The sequence below is a fragment of the Papio anubis genome, chromosome 20, assembly GCF_008728515.1.
Source record: "Papio anubis isolate 15944 chromosome 20, Panubis1.0, whole genome shotgun sequence".
NCBI classification, from domain to species: domain Eukaryota; kingdom Metazoa; phylum Chordata; class Mammalia; order Primates; family Cercopithecidae; genus Papio; species Papio anubis.
In genome coordinates this window covers 7,525,788-7,548,718 of record NC_044995.1, presented here as the reverse complement: position 1 = coordinate 7,548,718, position 22,931 = coordinate 7,525,788, and the positions used below count along the sequence as shown (strand labels likewise).

At 46.4% G+C, this 22,931-nt stretch overlaps 2 protein-coding genes across 9 annotated transcripts in view; both read left to right on the top strand.

Moving 5' to 3' along the window:
* LOC101014050 (zinc finger protein 600) overlaps nt 1–22,931 on the top strand; it is a 219,897-nt gene that overhangs the window by 126,384 nt on the left and 70,582 nt on the right. The gene's annotated exons all lie outside the window — the stretch shown is intronic.
* The window catches only part of LOC100999951 (zinc finger protein 28), a 52,709-nt gene that overhangs the window by 26,297 nt on the left and 3,481 nt on the right, over nt 1–22,931 (top strand). For 2 of the 8 annotated variants that reach the window (XM_031660191.1, XM_031660189.1), the window contains exons 1-3: nt 9,352–9,447; nt 13,470–13,557; nt 17,153–17,279. The exons of 2 other annotated variants lie outside the window; for them this stretch is intronic. In XM_031660191.1, the coding sequence (XP_031516051.1) occupies nt 13,543–13,557; nt 17,153–17,279 (142 nt within the window). In that variant the 5' untranslated portion in view covers nt 9,352–9,447; nt 13,470–13,542. Of the gene's footprint in view, nt 1–9,351; nt 9,448–12,474; nt 12,594–13,469; nt 13,558–17,152; nt 17,280–17,737; nt 17,865–21,425; nt 21,627–22,931 lie in introns of those variants that run through there. 4 more of the 8 variants (XM_031660190.1, XM_009199004.4, XM_021933344.2 and 1 more) reach the window with 4 other exon arrangements.

Here is a 22,931-nt window from a genome sequence, read left to right as displayed (position 1 = left end):
CACTGGACAAAATTATAGGAGGCTACCTGAATCAATGTGTGCAGGGCATGATGACTCAGCACATGGTCCATGAGGAATGACTTAGCACCACTGTCAGCAGCACAGCTCAGCCTTTGTGTCCCAGCTCAGCCCTTGTGTCCCCCTTGTAGTATTTCATTCTGTTCTCCTTGTATTTTTTGTGACTGGTTGTTTTCTGTACTTCCGTGGTGCACTATTGTGCTTAAAAACATGTCGTGGTATCCTTCAGGCCCAGGATCAAGTTTGTCCCTCCCTCACTGTATGTGCAAATTGGGGTCATGTACATGAACACTGTGGGCCTGCTATACTTATTTGAGAAATAATGTTAATTTGCCTCCAGATTTTTTTTTTTTTTTTTTTTTTAGATGGAATTTCGCTCTTGTTGCCCAGGCTGGAGTGCAGTGGTGCAATCTCGGCTCACCACAACCTCTGCCCTGCCCCGCCCCCACCCTCCAAGCAAATTCCCTGCCTGAGGCTCCCAAGTAGCGGGGATCACAGGCATGTGCCAACACGCCCAGCTAATTTTGTATTTGAAGTAGAGACAGGGTTTTTCCATGTCAGAGTGCTCTCGAACTTCCGACCTCAGGTGATCCACCTGCCTAGGTCTTCCAAAGTGTTGGGATTATAAGCCTGAGCCGTGCTGCCTCCAGGTTTTTAAAACAAGCTAGTGCTATTAGATGGCTTCACACATTGCGCTTTTATAAGACGAGCAGTAAACTGCCTTTGTGTAATAAGAGTTGTCAGCCTTCAGTGATGCTGATGATGACATGCTCCTTTTCCAGTCTCCGTCATTTCACTGTCCCATCAGGGGCAATAGAAGCTGGCCACGCCTGCCCTGTCCCACTGAGGTCGGTAGATTGTTTGAGGTCAGGAGTTTGAGACCAGTCAGTCCAACATGGTGAACTCAACTACCACCAGCCAATAAGAGATGGCTGGGTGGCTCAAATTTGTAATCCCAGTACTTTGGGAGGCAAAGACGGCAGATCACCTGAGGTGAGGAGTTCGAGACCAGCCTGGCCAACATGGTATAACCCCATCTCTACTACAAATACAAAATTAGCCAAGTGTGGTGGCACTTGCCTGAAATGCCACCTACACGGGAGGTTGAGACAGGAGAATCACTTGAACCCAGGAGGCGGAGGTTGCAGTGAGCCAAGATCAGGCCATTGCAGTCTCGCCTGGGCAACAAGAGTGAAACTCTTTCTCAAAATTAAAAAAAATAAATAATAAATAAAAGCACTGGTCCTATTCATGAGTAGTCAACACCCACGACCAAATTACCTCAAAGGCTCCATCTGCAGGAACACCCTATTGGAGAATAAGAACTCCGAACATGGCTTTTGACCAATATGAACATTCAGACCTGGGAGCCTGCATCTTTTTTTTAATGTTTTTATTGTACAATTTGTTTTATACTATGTTTTCTCTGATCCCAGTTTAACAGTTTTCCCAGTACACATTCTATGTTTCATATCTTATGCATAGTGAACTAGATAACTAAGGGAAATGGGTATATATAGAATTGCTGTATTGCCTGGCTGTTATTTAACTGTAGTTGTGACATCATTATTGAACCCTTTGACACTGTTAGTCGGTTCTTTTTTTCTTTTTTGAGATGAAGTCTCTCCCTGTTACCCAGGCTGGAGTGCAATTGTATGATCTCGGCTCAGTGCAACCTCTGCCTCCTGGGTTCAAATGACACACTCCACTCGTTAATGTCATAAAGTGCTGCTGGGTGCAGTGCCTCATGCCTGTAATCCTAGGACTTTTGGAAGCTGAGTCGGGTGGATCACTTGAGGTCAGGAGTTTGAGACCAGCGTGGCCTACATGGTGAAACCTTATCTCTACTAAAAATGCAATAATTAACCCTGCATGGTGCAGCATGCCTGTAATCCCAGATACTCAGGAGCCTGAGACAGGAGAATCACTTGAACTCAGGAAGCGGAGGTTACATTTATCTGAGATCATGCCTTTGCATTCCGGCCTGGGTGACAGAGGAAGACCTTGTCTCAAAAAAATAAAAATACATAAATTGTTTTTTAAAAAGTCACGAAGTGCCTGTTTTGCATGGATATAAGTGATATTCCTTGGTGAATTATCCTGTCTCTTTTCTTTCTGAAAAGGCAGGTATTACAGTAGCCAGTCTTTTCTGAGTGTGAGGCATCCTGCCTGACACGTTTGCTCGCACTCACCCATGCCTTCTGTCAGTCCCTCTCATCTTCGCTTAAATTCCATCTTCTAGGCCGGATGCGGTGGCTCACGCCTGTAATTGCAGCACTTTGGGAGGTCGAGGCGGTCGGATCACGAGGTCAGGAGATCGAGACCATCCTGGCTAACACGGTGAAATCCTGTCTCTACTAAAAATACAAAAAAATTAGCTGGGTGTGGTGGTGGGCACCTGTAGTCCCAGCTACTCTGGAGGCTGAGGCGGGAGAATGGTGTGAACCCAGGAGGCGGAGCTTGCAGTGAGCGGACAGGGAAGACTCTGTTTCAAAAAAAAAAAAAAATTTCATCTTCTATAACCCAGTGACATGAATTTCCATAGAGGCTGCACTGTGCATTGTCCTGGGAAGGGCTCACACCAGCCATGGATGGAGACGGGGTGTGGGCCCTATGGTGTCAGTGCTGCTGCGTAGCTGGGATTGTTCAGGCGCCACATTTAGATGCATGTTTGGCTCTGTGTGAACTGGATCCCAGAAACTACATATGAAAGTCATACATCAATGTGCACCAATATCTCATACAGTCTGGAAAAGGAGACTAATAAAGGGAGACATTTTGCTTATGATTTTGTAATGCATTTGAAGCCAAACTTTATTTTATTTTATTTTTTTTAAGAGACAGAGTTTTGCTCTGTGGCCCAGTCTGGAGTGCAATGGTACAATTCTAGTTTACAGCAGCCTCGAACTCCTGGTATCAAGTGATCCACACATTACCCTCCCAGGGAGCTAGGATGACAGGCCTGGGTCACCATATCTGGCTAATTCTTTCATTTTTTATTATGTGGCTATGGGGTCTGGCTATTTTGTCCAGGCAGGAGTATGGCAGTGTAGTCAAAGCTCACTATAGTCTTGAGCTCCTGGCCTCAAGTGATCCTCCCACTTCAGCCTCCCAAATTGCTGCGATAACAGATGTGAGACAGCCAGCCTGGCTGGACCCTGCACTTTTTTTCTTTTTTTAGTGGGTGAAAATGTAGCCTTGCTCTGTCGCCAAGCTGGACTGCAGTGGCACCTCTGTTGGCTCACTGCAACCTCTGGCTCCTGGTTTCAAGTAATTCTCCTGTCTCAGCCACCCAAGTAGCTGGGACTATAGGTGCACACCACCTGGCCCAGCTGAGTTTTTGTTGTTGTTGTTGTTTTTTCAGAGTCTCACTCTGTCACCCAGACTGGAGTGCAATGGCGCGGTCTTGGCTCACTGCAAACTTCACCTCCCGCGTTCAAGCAATTCTCCTACCTCACCCTTCTGAGTATCTGGGACTACAGGCGTGCGCCACCATACCCGGCTAATATTTGCATTTTCAGTAGAGATGGGGTTTTGCCATGTTGGCCAGGTTGCTCTCAAAATCCTGACCTCATGACCCACCCACTTCAACCTCCCAAAGTGCTGGGATTACAGGTGTGAGCCAGCCCACCCAGCGCTAAGTTTTGTACTTTTAGTAGAAACGGGGTTTCACCACATTGGTCAGGCTGGTCTCAAACCTCTGAACTCTGGTGATCCGCCCACCTTGGACTCCCAAAGTGCTGGGATTACAAGCATTTGCCACTGCTCCCAGCCTTGACCCTGCACTTTTAATGACCTGGGATGGAGTGGAAAGCAGAGATAACACCAGTGGAAGAGGATAATTTCTTTTATTATTGCATCTAAAACAGGAAATCGGCCTCCCAAAGTGTTGGGATTACAGGCTTGAGCCACTGCGCCCGGCCAGGGGGGATTCTTTAAATCACTCTCGGCACTTTCATCGAACAGAGACTGTGGTTTTTTGCAGGACCTCTGATAAAGCAGGCGTTTTAGGTACAACTCATTATAATTTTGCTCTGACATCAGAGCATAACTTCTTGTTAGAGAAGATGGAGTCATATTCTTCTACCCATTATTATTAAATGTTTCTTTTATGTTAAACATCACACAATGTATATATACATTGTGTAGTAAAAGTTCAAAGAAAAGTTCACTTACGCATCCCCTTTCTTGTTCAGCCTTCCCCCCGTTCCTATGGCTCAACGGGGAATCACTGCTGAGAGTTCTGTGGCAAGTCAGCATAAGTCCTGCAGAAATGTATTCAGTAAGCATTATGAGATTTTAGATAAAATTATTTGATGAATGCGCCTGTCGCCCAGACTGGAGTGCAGTGGCACAATCTTGGCTCACTGCAGACTCTTTCTCCCAGGTTCAAGTGATTCTTGTGCCTCAGCCTCCTGAATACCTGGGACTAAAGGTGTGTGCTACCACGCCTGGATAAGTTTTTTGTATTTTTAGTAGAGATGGTGTTTCACCATGTCGGCCAGGGTGGTCTGGCACTCCTAGCCTCAAGTGATCCGTCCTCCTCAACCTCCCAAAGTGCTGGGATTACAAGCGTGAGCCACTATGCCTAGCCAAATGATTTTGTTTTTGTTGTATGTTTTGTGAGACAGTGTCTCACCCTGTCATCAGGCTGGAGCATAGCAGCACATTGCAACCTCTGCTTTGTGGGTTCAAATGATTCTCTAGCCTCAGCCAACTGAGTAGCTGCATTACAGGTATGTGCCATCATGCTTGGCTAATGGTTATATTTTTAGTAGGGATAGAGTTTCTCCATATTGACCAGGCTGGTCTCAAACTCCTGGCCTCAAGTGATCCTCCCTCCTCAGCCTCCCAAGTACTGGGATTACATGCGTGAGCCACTGAGCTCGACATGTTAAATGTTTTGTTGCGGTATTTTATCCTGCAAGTCTTAAAATGTTCCACGTTTTCAAGGTAGGAAACAAGAGAGCTTGCTGTTTTTCATCCTCCTTGAGCATTTTCTGAATGAAGACACGTGAGTCCTTCCCAGTGTTTCACTGTTACCAGGAAACCCACGCTGGCTGCCTGTGAGTGTGCTGACTTCGCTACATGTATCTGGAGGGTTCCTGCAGGGGGCGCTATTGAGAAACTGATGGCTTCTTCTAGGATGTGGCATTTCCTCTTTTCTTAGATCTGGGAAGATTCCATCCCTACCCCCAGCTGCAAAAGCGCCCTCTCTGAGAACACAGCACCATGTGTCCTGCAGCCTCTGCATTTCAGGCTCAAGCGATCCTCCCAGCTCAGCCTCCCAAGTAGCTGGGACTATAGGTGTGCACCACCATGTCCAGCTAATTTTTGTAGTTTTGGTAGAAACAGGTTTTCAACATGTTGCCCAGGCTTATTTTGAATTTTTAGTCTGATTATTTCTAAGTCTCTGTTTTATACATTTGTGTTTAATTTCTTGGGATCATCCATGTTTTCTCTTTGTATATCTGGTTATGGTCTGTTGGAACTTCAGCAGTTCAGAAATCAGCCAGCTTTCATGGTTTTTGGTGTCTGACTTCAGTGAGGAAGGACACTCTCCAATCAGGCTGGCTAGAGATTCCTGAGACCACTCCAGATTTTTCTCTATTTTCTTTTTTAAAGTTATTTATTTCTTTTTTTGAGATGGAGTCTCTCTATGTCACCCAGGCTAGAGGGCAGTGGCACAATCTCAGCTCACCACAAACTCTGTCTCCCAGGTTCAAGTGATTCTTCTGTCTCAGCCTCTTGAGTAGCTGGGACTACAGGTGAGCGCCACCACACCTGGCTAATTTTTGTATCTTTGGTAGAGATGGAGTTTTACCATGTTGTCCAGGCTGGTTTCACAGTCCTGACCTCTGGTGATCTGTCCACCTTGGCCTCCCAAAGTGCCGGGATGGCAGGCATGAGCCACTGTGTGCCACCTTTTTAAAAATTTTATTTTTTATTTTTGAGACAGAGTCCCCCTCTGTCACCCAGGCTGGCATGCAGTGGTGCGATCTCGGCTCACTACATGCTCCACCTCCCGGGTTCATGCCATTCTCTTGCCTCAGCCTCCCAAGTAGCTGGGACTACAGGCACACGCCAACACGCCAGGGTAATTTTTGTAATTACAGGAGAGACGGGGTTTCTCCATATTGTTCAGGCTGGTCTCCAACTTCCGACCTCAGGCCATCTGTCCTCCTTCAGCGCCCGGCCTGAAGTGGTATTTTTTAGAGAGTAACTAAACCTTTTTTCAGCTTAATGACCCAGGGATGTATTTCTGAAGGTCTTGGGAGCGCTCCTTGTAAGGTAAACTACAAGGGAGATAGTACCTATATCTCAGTAGGAAGTTAAGTAATTCAAACATCAAATATTTCAAATTTAAAGCTACGGAGATTTAAATAATTCTGAGTCTTGAGAGGAACGTGGTCATGCAACCTGAGTCCATTGGCATGCAGGTGCAACTTCTAATAATTTTGCTGACCAGGTGCGGTGGCTCACACCTATAATCCCAGCATTTTGGGAGGCTGAGGCTAGCGGATCACTTGAGGTAAGGAATTAGAAACCAGCCTGGTTGCCAGGCACGGTGGCTCACGCCTGTAATCCCAGCACTTTGGGAGGCTGAGGTGGGCAGATCACGAGTCAGGAGATCGAGACCATCCTGGCTAACATGGTGAAACCCCGTAACATGGTGAAACCCCGTCTCTACGAAAAATGTAAAAAATTAGCCAGGCGTAGTGGTGGGCGACTGTAGTCCCAGCTATTCGGGAGACTAAGGCAGGAGAATGGCGTGAACCCGGGAGGCGGAGTTTGCAGTCAGTGAGCCGAGATCGGGCCACTGCACTCCAGCCTGGGTGACAGAGCAAGGCTCTGTCTCAAAAAAAAAAAAAAAAGAAACCAGCCTGACCAACATGGTGAAACCCCTACTCTACTAAAAAATACAAAAGCATTAGTCAGGCAGGGTGACATGTGCCTGTATTCCCGGCTACTCAGGAGGCTGAGGCAGGAGAACTGCTTGAACCCGGGAGATGGAGGTTGCAGTGTGACAAGACTGCGCCACTGCACAACAGCCTGGGTGACAGAGCACGATTCCGTACCAAAAAAAAAAAAAAAAAAAGTGCAATAGAATTTAGTTTCCTAATATCAATTAAATAAATAAAAAAGCAGTTTACCTGTAAATAATTAGGAAGACTAAGCAGCCCCAGAGATAAGACCTTTTGGCATCATTGTCCCTTGTTCTGGAGTGATAAAGTAACCTTCCTTGAAGTGTATCAATCCGTCATCAATCAGGCTGCTGCAGCCTATGCACTGGTCTTGAATGGAAAATGTGATTCTGCTAAAGCTTCTCTGTCTTTCCCTGTGTGTGAAACCTTAACATCTCTACTTGGGAACAGGGGCCCCCTTCATTTGGAATTGAGGTTTCCAGGTGGCTGTCCTCAAGCTTTGTGTTCAAATAAAGTCTATAATTAATCATGTATTCTAAATTTTATTATTTACTGCTGACATCAGTTTCTGTGGTATTGTAGGAGCCTCACCAGAGAGGGCACCTCTCACCACGTTGTAAAACTCACACTTGTCAAAAAGACATGGGTTAGGGTTACTCCCCCTCCCTCAGGATGAAGCTACTTAGCTGACACAGATGGTCACCTCCATTACCAAGTAGAGCCAGGATGAACTGTGTGTGACCAAGGGTGTTGTCAAGTCCTCTTCCCTGAGGACTGATTAGTGTTTATCTTGAAAACATGTACTTAATGGGTTGTATCAAACAGTGACGATTTTTTCTCTTTTCAACCTCTCAGCTATTTGCCTCTATTTCCTATCACATTCTGGTCTAAGGCTTATTTATTAATAAAATGGTTTTTATTTCTTCCTCTTTTGTTGTGAAGATGATTTCTCATTTCGGGGAATATTTTTTAGTTTTTCAATTGTATTTTCTCAACATTTAAAAAACTAACTAAAGAGTATTTCTTGGGCCAGGCACAGTGGCTTACACCTGTAATCCCAGCACTTTGGGAGGCCGAGGCAGGCGGATCACTCGAAGTCAGGAGTTCTAGACCAGCCTGTCCAACATGGTGAAAGCCCGTCTCTACCCAAACTACAAAAATTAGCCGGGCATGGTGGCGTGCGTCTGTAATGCCAGCTATTCTGGAGACTGAGGCAGAAGAATCGCTTCAACCCAGAAGGCAGAGGCTGCAGTGAGCCGAGATGTTGCCACTGCACTCCAGCATGCGCCACAGAGAAATAGTCTCAAAAAAAAAAGACGAAAAGAAAAAATGGAAATAAAAGGGAGAAAGTAATAGATCTCTTTTACAAATATGCTGGGACAACTAACTGGATATCCACATGGAAAAGGGTAATGCTGGATTCCTATTTCATACAAGCAAAAAAAAAAAATTTTTTTTCTTCTTCTTTTTTTTTTTTTTTTGAGATGGAGTCTTGCTCTGTCGCCCAGGCTGGGGTGCAGTGGCTCCATCTCGGCCCACTGAAAGCTCCGCCTCCCAGGTTCAAGGCATTCTACTTCAGCCTTCTGAGTAGTAGCCTACGGGCGTCCGCCACCACGCCAGGCTAATTTTTGTATTTTTAGTGGAGACCGGGTTTCACCGTGTCAGCCAGTCTCCATCTCCTGACCTCCCGATCCGCCCGCCTCAGTCTCCCAAAGTGCTGGGATTAAAGGCTTGAGCCACCGTGTCCAGCCTAATCAAAATTTTATAAATTATTTAAAAATTAAAAGAAAAAAAAAAAAAAGAGACTGCGGGAGGAAATGTTACTTTGTCGCCCAGGCTGGCCAGGACCGCCAGGCTCAGCGATCCTACCGCCACTGCTTCCTGAGTAGCGAGGACCTCAGGCTCCCACGCCCACGCCCGCATCCCTGCTGTGTTTAAGCAGCAGGTGATGACCTCACTCCTCCCTGGTCTGAGCACTCCGTCCCGCATCCCAGGCGGTGGCCCTAGGGAAGTCTCTGAAGCTGAGCACTGGGTGGACTCTCCCTCCCGAGTAAATGGAGAATAGAAAGGGAGAGGATTTCTATTCTGTCCTGTGGGCCGTCAGCATGAAATCCTACCTTACGCTCAGGCAGGGTTTTGCATTTTACATTCTAGTTTGCATCCTCCTTCCAGACTATTCCAGGGCTTTTGAATCATCCTTCTGCTTTCTTGGCTACTCTCGCCGCTAAAAGCCGGAGAACAGGGCTGGAAGGAGGCTGAGAGACTCACAGGTCCCGCTCCGGCCCCGCCCTCTGCCGGTACTAAAGGGTAAGGTCTCTCCGCTTTGCGCCCCGCCCCTACCTCACGCAGGCCCCGCCCCTACCTCACCCAGGCCCCGCCCACACCTCACCCAGGCCCCGCTCACCTCCTCATTGGCTCCACCCAGGCCTGGTTTCCGTCTTGCGCGCGCAGATTCGCGCAGACCAGGAAGCGGATCCCGTGGAGTGACGGTCACACCGCAGCGGTGAGTTTTGCTCTGTGTTGTATTAAGTCTGCGCTCCCCAGGTCGCGGCACTTCTGTACATGGGATGTGGGGTCCCCACAGACCTGGAATTTCTCGTCTTTCTTCCTTCACTCAGAGCAAATGGAGATGTTCTCCTGGGAGTCCGGAAGTCCCTTCTTTTTAGGTTTAAAGTCGCCCTGAGGCTGGTCTCGTCCTCGGTCTTTCTGCTACAGGGCAATGTATACACTTCCTATCGCGTAGTTTTCCTGCTCAAAACAGTGTTTTGACTCCTTCCGCACTGCGCTTATTTTTTTTTTTTTTTTTTTTGAGACGGAGTCTCGCTCTGTCGCCCAGGCTGGAGTGCAGTGGCGCGATCTCGACTCACTGCAAGCTCCGCCTCCCGGGTTCCCGCCATTCTCCTGGCTCAACCTCCCAAGTAGCTGGGACTACAGGCACCGCCACCACGCCCGGCTAATTTTTTGTATTTTTTAGTAGAGACGGGGTTTCACCGTGTTAGCCAGGATGGTCTCGATCTCCTGACCTCGGGATCTGCCCGCCTCGGCCTCCCAAAGTGCTGGGATTATAGGCGTGAGCCACCGCGCCTGGCCCCGCACTGCGCTTTTTAAAGTCCTCATCCGAGAGGTGTATTCCCTCTCTGCGCGCCTCCCAGCCTCACCCTCGTCGGTTGCTGGAGCACAGCACCGTGACCCCAGTCCCGGGCAGGCCGCGTTCTCTGTCTGGTCCTGGGATCCTGAGGATCCCACCCTTGTCTGAAGGCGTCGTTGCCCCCCACCTCCCTCCTCCTCATGCTGGGCCCTGCTGCTCTCCAGGTCTTCCCTCCGCAGTCACCGCTTCCCTTGAGCCCGCACTGTAGAGGTGCCCGGTGCCTGTCCTGTGATATGGGGTGTTCTTGCCTGCCCAGATCCAGCTCTTGGAAAATGCGCTCCTCCGAGATGCTGGCGTCTTCCTCTAAACTCTCGTGTGATTGTGTGGGCCAGCAGGATCAGGAGACAGAGAGAGGGACTGAGAGAGCAGTAGAAAACCAGAGGCAGAGAAAAGAAGAATGAGGAAGACCCATGTAGATGGCAAAGTAGAGGATAGGTGAGGGATTTGCCAAGAGACAGCAAAAGTGAAAAAAAGATAAGAAAGCAGGAGAAAAGCAACTGCAGAAATGTAGAGAACAGCTAGATGTACAGAGATGAAGGACAGACAGCAAGGTATGGAGAGGGGCAGAAATGTGGAGGCTCATCAGAATGAGGAAGAGGAGGAGGGATTTGGAGCCAGGACAAACAGAGCAGAGTGGTGCTGGTGGCAAGGAGAACAGAGGGAGAACCACAGCAGGGAGGACACCGGGGGATCTGGGGTGTCAGATTAGGTCCAGGGGGTTATAACAGGGAAGAGAGAATTTAATAGTGAGAGCAGAGGAGGCGCAGAGATGGTATAGAGGCAGAAATCTATGGAGATTGAGGACTATCTAAAGCTTGGGAAGGAGCAACAAGAGGTTAAATAAGTTGCGAGGATTGAGCCCAGGTAATTTTTGTATTTTTAGTAGAGACGGTTTCTCCATGTTGGCCAGGTTGATCTCAAACCCCTGACCTCAGGTGATCCACCCACCTTGACCTCCCAAAGTGCTGGAATTACAGGTGTGAGCCACCGCAGCTGTCCACCCGTGTATTCTTGATTGAAAATTTTTGCTTATATCTTAGTTCTACAGCTGACCCTGTTTCCCTGTTTTCAAGGTCAATAACTGTGTGTTTACACTTCTGCATTTTATAAATGTTACTGAGATTTCCTTGTAAGGAAGAATTCAATGTTGGGAGTCAGTTTTCATCAGAACCTTTCAAAAGAATTTTCTTTTTTTTTTATTTTTTATTTTTTTTGACACGGAGTCTCGCTCTGTGCCCCAGGCTGGAGTGTGGTACCGCCTCACTGAAAGTTCACCCCAGGCCATTCTCCTGCCTCAGCCTCCTGGAGTAGCTGGGACTACAGGCGCCGCCACCGCTTCCGCTAATTTTTGTATTTTTTAGTAGAGACGGGTTTCACTGTTAGCCAGGATGGTCTCTGACCTCCTGACCTTGTGGATCTGGTCTCACTTCAGGCCTCCCCAAAGTGTTGCTGGGATTACAGGCGTGAGCCACCGCCGCCTTCGGCCAAGTTAGCTTTAACTCAGGTATGTGATAGACGCTTTCTAATTTTGGGATGGGAATGATAAGACTAACCCATCCCCACGGCCTTCCAGGCCCCGCAGCAAAGGGCCCACACTTCGACCATCTCAGACCTTCTCAGGTAACTTGGTGAAAATGTTTCCCGGCTTGGAGCCTGGGTGAGCCTCCCTGCAGCTTGATGATGAAGGGCTAGACCAGAAAAGCTCAACCTGGAGTGATCCTGACCCCTGAAATGATTGGCAAAATAGAGGCAGTGTGTGGGCATGGCTTTTCTCTGGGAGATGGGAGAGTGCCCAGTTGTAATTAGAATTTTCCATGGGATGCAGTAACCCAAATGAAGGAAAAAAAAAGCAGAAGAATGGAAGAAACAGAGCGTAGACTCAGAAAACAGAGACCATCTTCAGAGTGTCCTTGTTCAGGCGAGGGATATCACAGCTACGTTCAGCAGGTGGTGCCGTCCCCTGGGAAGCCCCCACTGCTTCCTGTACCCCTCGGGACAAAAGTCCAGCTCCTCACTGTGGTTCCCACAGCCCTGTGTCCAGGGCCCCTGCCAGTGTCCAGCCTCCTCCTGGGAGCTTCCTCCTCCCTCCTGACTCCCCTCTGCCCCAGTCACATTTGCTTTCTTTTTTCAAACATCAAAAATCCTTCCTGTCTCAGGTCTGTCTCCACTTTTATCTCTCTATGTTTTTCTGAATGAAGATGGCACTGTCCCTTTCTCCTCTCAGGTTCAGGGCTCAGAGATGCCTCCCATGCCCCTCCCCACCCCCATCTAAAGTTCCCTCTGCCTGTCAGTGTTCATTACATTACCTAAGTTTCTTATCTCTGTGTCAATCCCATCAGAAATGCATTCTCTTTTTTTTTTTTTTTTTTTTTTTTTTTTCAGACTCTCACTATGTCCTCCAGGCTGTGAGTGCAGTCTCGTGATCTTGGCTCACTGCAACCTCTGTCTCCTGGGTTCAAGTGATTCTTGTGCCTCAGCCTCCCAAGTAGCTGAGATTATAGGTGTGTGCCTCCACACCCTGCTAATTTTTGTATTTGTATTTGTATTTTATTTTATTTTTGAGTCTTCCTCTGCTGCTCAGGCAGGAGTGCTGTGGCATGATCTCAGGTCACTGCAACCTCCACCTTTCAGATTCAAGCAGTTATCCTACCTCAGCCTCCTGAGTAGCTGGGATTACAGATGCCCACCAAGCCTGGCTACTTTTTGTATTTTTAGTAGAGAGGTTTCACCATGTTGGCCAGGCTGGTCTTGAACTCCCTGACCTCAAGTAATCTCAATTCACCTCAACCTTTCAGGGTGCTAGTATTACAGGTACAGCCACCGTAGTTCAATTCCCAATTTTGTATTTTTAGTAGAGACAGGGTTTCTCCCTGTTGTCCAGGCTAGTCTCGAACTCCTGACCTCAAGTAATCCACCCACCTCGACCTTTCAGAGTGCTAGAATTACAGGCACGGGCCACCGTGTCCAGCCCAATTTTTGTATTTTTAGTAGAGACAGGGTTTCTCCATGTTGGCCAGGCTGGTCTCAAACTTCTGAGCTCAAATGATCTTTCCACCTCAGCTTCCTAAGTAGCTGAGACCACAGACACACAGACGTGCACCACCATACCTGGCTAAGTTTTTGTATTTTTGGTAGAGATCTCCTGAACGGGAGCTCATCCCAGCCCAGCTCCCCACTGCTGCAGTGTGTGTGTGTGTATGGGAGCTTTTCCAGGAGCAGAGCAGGAGTTTTCCTGTAGGAATTTTTGGTTCCTGGTGCAGTGGGCAGCAGAGGGGACCATATTTCCTCAGAGTGATGTATCCTGTGTATGTGCTTTCACAGGTTACCGAAAGGATGTGTTGATTCTATGCAATAAACATCATATTTTTGACATTCAGGACTGACATCTAAAGACTCTTGGTACGTGAGGAAGAAACCTGGAAGAGGAAGAGGAAAGCAAAGGAGTCAGGGATGGCTCTTCCTCAGGTGAGATGATATTTCGGTGGATTGTTCTGTCTCCTTCCTTTCAGAAACGCTGGGCCTTGGAGTTGGGAATCTTCTCTGAGTCTGAAGTGTCCTGCCTGACAGGTTTGCTCACCCTCACCCATGCCTTCCCTCAGTCCCTCTCGTCTCGCTTAGATTCCGTCTCTTGTGACCCCGTGGCACGAACTTGGAAGGAGGCTGCAGTGGTCGTTGTCCTGGGAAGGGCTCACACCAGACATGGATGGAGGACGGGGTGAGGGTCCTGTGGTGTCAGTGCTGTTGGGCAGCAGGGATTGTTCAGGGGTCACATGTGGATGCACGTTTAGCTCTCTGTGGACCAAGATTAGAGCAGCTGCCACTGGAAGTCACATATTAATGTGCACAAAGTATATGGTAAATTCCAGAAAAGGAGACCAACATGGAGAAATGTTTTCTGCCTGATTTTTTACTACACTTTTAGGTAATTGAGTGAGTTACTGTGTTTCTGACTCCAAAAATCTTACTAATTAGAATGGAAAGTCCATACGTAGATATGAATAATGAATGATTCCTTTATTATTATTATTATTATCATTATTATTATTATTATTATTATTATTTTTTTTTTTTTTTTTTTGAGACGGAGTCTCGCTCTGTCGCCCAGGCTGGAGTGCAGTGGCCCGATCTCAGCTCACTGCAAGCTCCGCCTCCCGGGTTCCCGCCATTCTCCTGCCTCAGCCTCCCGAGTAGCTGGGACTACAGGCGCCTGCCACCTCGCCCGGCTAGTTTTTTGTATTTTTAGTAGAGACGGGGTTTCACTGTGTTAGCCAGGATGGTCTCGATCTCCTGACCTTGTGATCCGCCCGTCTCGGCCTCCCAAAGTGCTGGGATTACAGGCTTGAGCCACCGCGCCCGGCCTAAATATAAATGGTTATATTTAAACGTCACATGATGTACACATTTGTTTTGTGGTAAAACTCCAAGCAAAGCTGCAGCTTAGACCCTTGGCCACAAGGCATCTCCTTTCCCTGTCACATCCTCCACCCTCCTTCCAACCTCGCTGGGAATTGCTACTGTCAGTTCTGTGCCAAGTGTTGTAAGTGTAACTGTGCCAAGTGTTCTGTGCAAGTCTTGTACACGCGTATTTCTGCATCTTTATGAGACTTTAAAACTTGTGTTGTAAGTTAAAGAAAATTTTTCATATTTTTTTTTACTTTACATTTGGGGCTACATGTGAGGGTTTGTTATAGAGGTCAACTTGCGTCATTGGAGTTTGCTGTGCCAATTATTTCATCACACCAGTATCAAGGCCGGTACCCAATAATTTTTTTTTTAATTTATTTTTTTGAGATTGGGTTTGCTCTTGTTGCCCAGGCTGGAGTATAATGGCATGATCTCGGCTCACTGCAACCTCCGCCTCCTGGGTTCAAGTGTGTCTCCTGCCTTAGCCTCTTGAGTAGCTGGGATTACAGGTGCCAGCCACCATGCCTGGCTAATTTTTGTATTTTTAGTAGAGACAGAGTTTCACCATGTTGGCCAGGCTGGTGTTGAATTCCTGTCCTCAGGTGATCCACCTGCCTCGGCTTCCAAAAGTGCTGAGATTACAGGTGTGAGCCGCTGTGCCCGGGCCCAGTAGTTATTTTCTCTGCTCCTCTCCTTCCTCCCACTGCCAAAGTATCCTTTCCACTGAGACAAGACTCCTCTTCAGTTAAACAAATCTTGCTACTTTTATATTTTAAAAACTTTTATATATATAAATATATATATACACATACAGACACACATATCTATGCATAGACATACCTATATACACACACATAAGTATTTTGAAAATCTGGGGAAAATGACAACTTTTTTTTATTAACATCTAATTTCTTGTGAGTCTTTGCACGTTTTATTATTTTTGGAGCATATATTTGCAGAGTAGATTTCGTACTTTGAATAATGCTGTTTTCATATATTTATTTTATTTTGAGACAAGGTCTCACTCTGTTGCCCAGGCTGCAGTGAAGTGGCATGATCTCAGCTCACCACAACCTCCGCCTCCCAGGTTAAAGCATTTTGCTGCCTCAGCCTCTCCAGTAGCTGAGATTACAAGCAGCCAACACCACGTGTGGCTTTTTTTTTGTATTTTTAGTAGAGAAGGGGTTTCATTATCTTGGCCAGGATGGTCTTGAACTCCTGACCTGGTTATTCACCTGCTCGACCTCTTAGTAGCTGAGTAGCTGGGATTACAGGCGTGAGCCATCGCGCCCGGCCCATAATAGTTATTTTTTCTGCTCCTCTCCTTCCTCCCACCCTCCACCCTCAAGCAGACCCCAGTGTCTGTTGTTTTCTTCTTTGTGCTCCAGGAAATATTTTAGTTTCATATTTGATTCTGCTGCTTGTGAATTTACATGTTGTCATGTTAGTAAACATGGCTAGCTTGCTCTTTGACATCTGCAGTGGAAACTGGTTCCTTCGCGATTTTTCTCTGTATAAAGAGTGCCATAGTGGCTGCCTCTGTGCACGCCTGCATTCCTACTCATATCTGAACAGTCCTCCAGGTCAGGCAGGTGAAAGGTGATTGCTTCCTCTAGGATGGGGCATTTCCTGTTTTCTTAGATCCGACAAGATTCCCCCCTGCCCCCGACTGCCAAAGTGTCCTTTTCCAGCAAGATGAGATTCCTCTTCAGTTAAACAAAATTTGCTACTTTTTATATTTTTAAAAACTTTATATATGTATATACACATCCCCACACACGTGCACACACATATACATACAAATACATATATACACACGTATATATTTTGAAAATCTGGGACAAATGACAACCCTTTGTATTAACATCTAGTTTTTTGTGAGTCTCTGTAGGTTTTATTATTTTGTGAACCTATATATACACAATTGATTTTTGTACTTTGTGTAATTTTGTTTTCATGTACTTTATTTTATTTTGAGACGGGGTCTCGCTTTGTTGCCCAGGTGTGAGTTCCCTGGCAGGATCGTAGCTCATTGCAACCTCCACCCTCAGGGTCAAGCCATCCTTCCTCCTTAGCCTTCCAAGTAGCTGAGACCACAGGTGCCTCAAACCATGCCCAGCTAACGTTTTTTATTTTTTTTATTTTTTTGAGATGGAGTTTCTGTTGCCCGGGCTGGAGTGCAGTGACATGATCTGGGATCCCTGCAACCTCTGCCTCCCCAGATCAAGCGATTCTCCTGCCTCAGCCTCCTGCGTAGCTGGGATTACAGGCATGTGTCACTGTGCCCAGCCTATCTTTTACTGTGGACATTGTCATCTTTTAAGACATCAGTCGTGCTCTCTCTCATCTAGATAATGAATGTCACTTGGTGTGTCAATAAAAGTTCCAAACATTTTTATAACAGGAACCCAACATTGATTTTTCATTTGTTTATGTCTTGTATTTCTCACAAACATAGGAATTTCATACTGAAAGTGTGCCTTGACTTCTTCAAAAACTATAATAAAGACATCATGTGGTGAAAAATCCCTTCCTCGGATTTGTCAGAACATTCACTACAACTAAATCCATGCTTTCCCCTCTCTCCTCTTCTCATTTTCGGTAAAGATGAGAACTCCTCCCATAACCATTTCCTTAAAATGTGTTTTCATTCCAGGGTCTATTGACATTCAGGGATGTGGCCATAGAATTCTCTCAGGAGGAGTGGAAATGCCTGGACCCTTCTCAGAGGACTTTATACAGAGACGTGATGCTGGAGAATTATAGGAACCTGGTCTCCCTGGGTGAGGATAACTTCCCTCCTGGGGATGTGCCCTTGCGTATCTTTGCATTTTCTCTTGTTGCCTCTTGGAAGCCACGTACTTACTTGACTAAAATGGAAGCCTTATTGATTTTGACATGAAAAGCTTCATGATGCCAAGAGCACACCACTGCACTCCAGCCCAGGTGACAGAGCAAGACTCTGTCTCAAAAAACAAAAACAAATCTTATGGCCGACTTTAAACATATCCAGTTTCCTGTTTGCTTTTCTTGTGCTTTCAATTCGGTAGTTCTTGGAAGAGAGCTCAATGTCCACATATTACATATTACAGTGCTCCCTCAGCATTCAGAAGGAAGCAGTCAGTAGAGGAATTTGTGAAATATTTTCCTAGATCCATCTGTAATGTCTTCTTTCCTACTGAAACATAGGGCTGGGACTCTAGAAAAGCACCAGCACGTCATGGTCCTTTCTTTTGATAAGCAGGAGTCTCTTTCTGCCCTGTTGTCTCCATGTTGGAGCAAGGGAAAGAGCCCTGGACCGTGGAGAGTGAAGTGAAAATAGCAAAAATATCCAGCTGGGTGGGAATGTATTACAGGTGTAAAGGCAGGTAAGAGCTCAGATGGGCAGAGTGGAAGCTCCACCTTCCAGTAATGTGTGGGGAAACTCTCTGCAAGTGGGAGAATTCTGTGGGAAAAGGAAAGTTTCAATCCTCGTATCTTTGAAAGGGCATCTTTCTTTGCACCTGCTTATCTGTCTGCTCTTTCTTTCTTTCTATTCTTTCTTTCTTTGTTTATGACACAGTCTCACTCTGTGGCCCAGGCTACAGTGCAGTGGTACGATTTTGGCTAACTGCAGCCTCTGGCTCCTGGACTCAAAGCATTCTTGTGCCCCAGATTCCTGAGTAGCTGGAACTGCAGGCTCTCACCACCATGCCCAACTAATTTTTGTGTTTTTAGTAGAGACGGTGTTTCACCATGTTGGCTAGGCTGGTTTCAAACTTGTGATCTCAAGTGATCCACCTGCCTCAGAATCCCAAAGCACTGGGATTACAGGTGCGAGCTGCCATGCCTGACCATTGTTATTATTTTAAATAGTTTTGTCTTTTAGTTCTTTAGATATTTGGGCAGAGGTTATTGTTGTGGGTATGTTAAACATCTTAAAGTTATAGCATAATAAAAAAACTTAAAATTTCCATAACCTGGATGTGTGCAGTGGCTCACACCCGTAATCCCAGCACTTTGGGAGGCCATGGTGGGCAGATCACCTGAGGTGAGGAGTTCAAAACCAGCCTGGCTAACATGTTGAAACTTGGTCTCTACTAAAATTACAAAAATTAGCCAGGCGTGGTGGTGGGTGACTGTAATCCCAGCTACTCAGGAGGCTGAGGAAGGACAGCCTGTTGAATCTGGAAGGCGGCAGTTGAAGAGAAAAAAAAAATTCCATAACCTGCAAAAACTACTTCTCCCCTGGAACTTTTTTTTAAATTTATGTCAGAATTATTTCTGTATGTTGCATTTTCGTTAACATATGTACAGTGTTTTTTTGCCTTTTATTTTAAATAATGTGAAAAAAAGTTTAGTTATGAAGAAGAGGTATACATATGCCAGTTTCTGTATCTGTCCTTTTATTAATTACTTTATGTATTTATGAGACAGAGTTTTGCTCTTGTCACCCAGGCTAAAGTACAATGCTGCAATCTCAGCTCACTGGAACCTCTGCCTCTCAGGTACAACCAATTCTCCTGCCTCAGCCTCCTGAGTAGCTGGGATTACAGGCATGCGCCACCACGTCCATGTACTTTTGTATTTTTAGTAGAGACACGGTTTCTTTTTGTTGCCCAGGCTGGTCTCAAACTCCCCACCTCAGGTGATCTGCCTGGCTCGTCCTCCCAGAGTGCTGGGATTATAGGCATGAACCACCACACCTGGACTATCTGTCTTTTTTTTCACATTTACTGGAGAACTTTATTTATTTATTTATATTATTATTATTATTATTATTGTGATGGAGTCTCACTCTATCACCCAGGCTGGAGTACAGTGGTGTGATCTCAGCTCACTGCAACCTCCGCCTTCTGGGTTCAAGCAATTCTCCTTCCTGAGTAGCTGTGACTACAGGCATGCGCCACTACACCCAGCTAATTTTTGTATTTTTAGTAGAGACGGGGTTTCACCATGTTGGTTGGCCAGGATGGTCTCGATCTCCTGACCTCGTGATCTGCCCCCCTCAGCCTCCCAAAATGCTGGGATTACTGGTGTGAACCACCACACCCAGCCTGGAGAACTTTATATAGGCTTGTGGGTTGGAGTTACTCTTGTTTTTTTTGTTTGTTTATTTGTTTGTTTTGAGACAGAGTCTCGCTCGTTGCGCAGGCTGGAGTGCAATGGTGCGTTCTTGGCTCACTGCAAGCTCCACCTCCCAGGTTCACGCCTGCCTCAGCCTCCCCAGTAGCTGGGACTACAAGTGCCTGCCACCATGCCTGACTAATTTTTTGGATTTTCATAGAGACGGGATTTCACCGTGTAAGCCAGGATGGTCTCGATCTCCTGACCTTGTGATCTGCCTGCCTCGGCCTCCCAACGTACTGGGATTACAGGCATGAGCCACCACACCTGGCCTGGAGTTAGTCTTTAGCCTTCTTTCATTTTTTTTTGTTTGTTTGTTTCTTTGAGACAGAGTTTCAGTCTGTAACCCAGGCTAAAGTGCAGTGGTGTCATCTCGGCTCACTGCAACCTCCAATTCCCAGGTTCAAGCAATTCTCCTGCCTCAGCCTTCCAAGTAGCTAGGACTACAGGTGAGTGCTAACACGCCAGGCTAGTTTCTTGTGTTTTTTTAGTAGAGATGGAGTTTCAGCTTGTTAGCCAGGATGGTCTCAATCTCCTGACTTAGTGATCCTCCCGCCTCAGCCTCCCAAAATGCTGGGATTACTGGCGTAAGCCTCTGCACCTGACCTGTCTCAAGGTTTTTAAAACATGTTAGTGCTAGTAGATGGCTTCAAATATTGCAAGTTTTACAGTACAGCCTCTTAACTTCCTTTGTTTAATTAGATTTGTCACCTTCAGTGATGTTAATGATGAGATGCTCTTTTTCCTGTCTCTGTCATTTCACTGTCCTGTCAGAAATAGCTTAGACTCGCCAGCCCCAGTGTCTCACTTTTCTAATCCCAGCACTTTTAGAGACCAAAGTGGGTAGATTGCTTGAGGTGAGGAGTTTGAGACCAGTCTGGCCAACATGTTGAAACATTGAATGTACTAAATGCCAAAAATGGGCCAGGTGCAGTGGCTCACACCTGTAATCCCAGCACTTTGGGAGGCTGTGATGGGTTGATCACTTGAGGTCAGGAGTTCGAGACAAGCCTGGCCAATATGGTGAAACCCCATCTCTACTAAAAATGCAAAAATTAGCTGTGTATGGTGGCGTGCACCTGTAATCCCAGCTACTTGGGAGGTTGAGGCAGGAGAATCCCTTGAACCCGGGAGGTGGAGGTTGCAGTGAGCCAAGATCATGCCACTGAACTCCAGAACGGGTGACAGAGTGAAACTATGGACTGAGGAGGGAGAATCACTTGAGGTAGGATAATCCTGCCAGTACACTCCAGCATGGGCGATAGAGCATGACTCGATCTGAAAAACAAACAAAAAAGGAAATAGCTTAAACTGGGAGGCTTAAGACACAGACATTTATTTCTCCTGAATTTGGAAAGTGGGAAGTCCAAGAGCAAGGTGCCAGCCAAATTAGTTCCTGGTGAGAGCATTCTTCATGGTTTGGCCCAGCCATCTCCCTGCTGTGTCCTAATATGGTGGAAAGAGGAACAGGAAATGAGCTCTTTAATGTCTCTTTATAAATGCACTAGTCCTATTCACGAGTAATCAACACCCATGACTCAGTCCTCTCAAGGTCTGCATCTGCAGGAACATCCTATTAGAGAATGTCAAATCTACCGAAGCTTATTTGAGAAGTAGTTATTTATCTTGTTTGATTTTTTTGAGACAGTCTTATCCTGTCACCCAGGCTGGAGTGCAGTGGCACGATCCCAGTTCACTGCAACCTCTGCCTCCCAGGTTCAAAGGTTTTCTGCCTCAGACTACCAAGTACCTGGGATTACAGGGTCCCTCCATGATGACCAGCTAATTTTTTTGTATTTTTAATAGAGATGGGGTTTCACCATGTTGTCCAGGCTGGTCTTGAACTCCTGACCTCACGATTTACCTGCCTCAGCCTGGCAAAGTGCTGGGATCACAGGCCTGTGACGCTGCACCCGGCTGTTAGTCAATTCTCATTCCTTATAATGCTGTGTATTTTCTTGACCTCATATATCAGAAGATAGTGACCTTAACTTGTATTTCAGGTCTTATGTTGTATGCTTATGGTAAGTACAAGTTTTGGCTCTTTTCTTAAGAGGGAATTGTTTAGAATTCTTCAATCTGTATAAATCTACTTATTATTTTCTGGCTTGTTTTATCATGGATTGCAGTATTTGATTAATTGATTTTTATGACTTTACATGTGAGTTTTCGGTATGTGGTATGCAATATAACTGACACACTCCCCCCATTAATGTCACAAAGTGCCACAGGTTGCAGTGGCTCAGCCTGTAATCCCATGTCTTTGGGAGGCCGAGACATATGGATCACCTGAGGTCAGCAGTTTGAGACTAGCCTAGCCAACATGGTGAAACCCCATCTCTACTAAAAAATGCAAAAATTAGCTGAGCATGGTGGCACGTGCCTGTAATCCCAGGTTCTCAGGACCTAAGGCAAGAGACTCATATGAACCCCAGCGCGGAGGTTGCATGAAGCCAAGATCATGCCATTGCACTCCACCCTGGGTGACAGAGCGAGACTCTATCTGAAAAAAATAAAAATATAGGCCGGGCGCGGTGGCTCAAGCCTGTAATCCCAGCACTTTGGGAGGCCGAGATGGGCGGATCACGAGGTCAGGAGATCGAGACCATCCTGGCTAACACGGTGAAACCCCGTCTCTACTAAGAAATACAAAAAATAGCCGGGCGAGGTGGCGGGCGCCTGTAGTCCCAGCTACTCGGGAGGCTGAGGCCGGAGAATGGCGTGAACCCGGGAGGCGGAGCTTGCAGTGAGCTGAGATCCGGCCACTGCACTCCAGCCTGGGCTACAGAGCGAGACTCCGTCTCAAAAAAAAAAATAAATAAATAAAAAATAAAATAAAAATATATAAAATTGAAAAAAAGTCCCAGCATGCCTGTTCCACATGGATATAGGTAATTTTGTAACAGTTATTCAGAAAAATACCGCATTAACATTTTCCTTTTTTTGAGATGGAATCTCACTCTGTCACCCAGGGTGGAGTGCAGTGGTGTGATCTCAACTCACCACAATCTTTGGCTTCTGAGTTGAAACGATTATCCTGCCTTAGCCTCCCAAGTAGCTGGAATTACAGGCGCCTGCGACCACGCTTGGCTAGTTTTTGTATTTTTAGTACAGACAGGGTTTCTCTACGTTGGCCGGGATGGTCAAACTCCTGACCTGAGATGATCTGCCTACCTTGGCCTCTGGAAGTACTGGGATTATAGGCACAAGCCACCACACCCTGCCTTTTTTCTTTTTCTTTTCTTTTTTTTTTTTTTTTTTTTTTTTTGTTGAGATGGAGGCTCATTTTGTCACCTGGGCTGGAGTGTAGTGGTGTAATATTGGCTCAC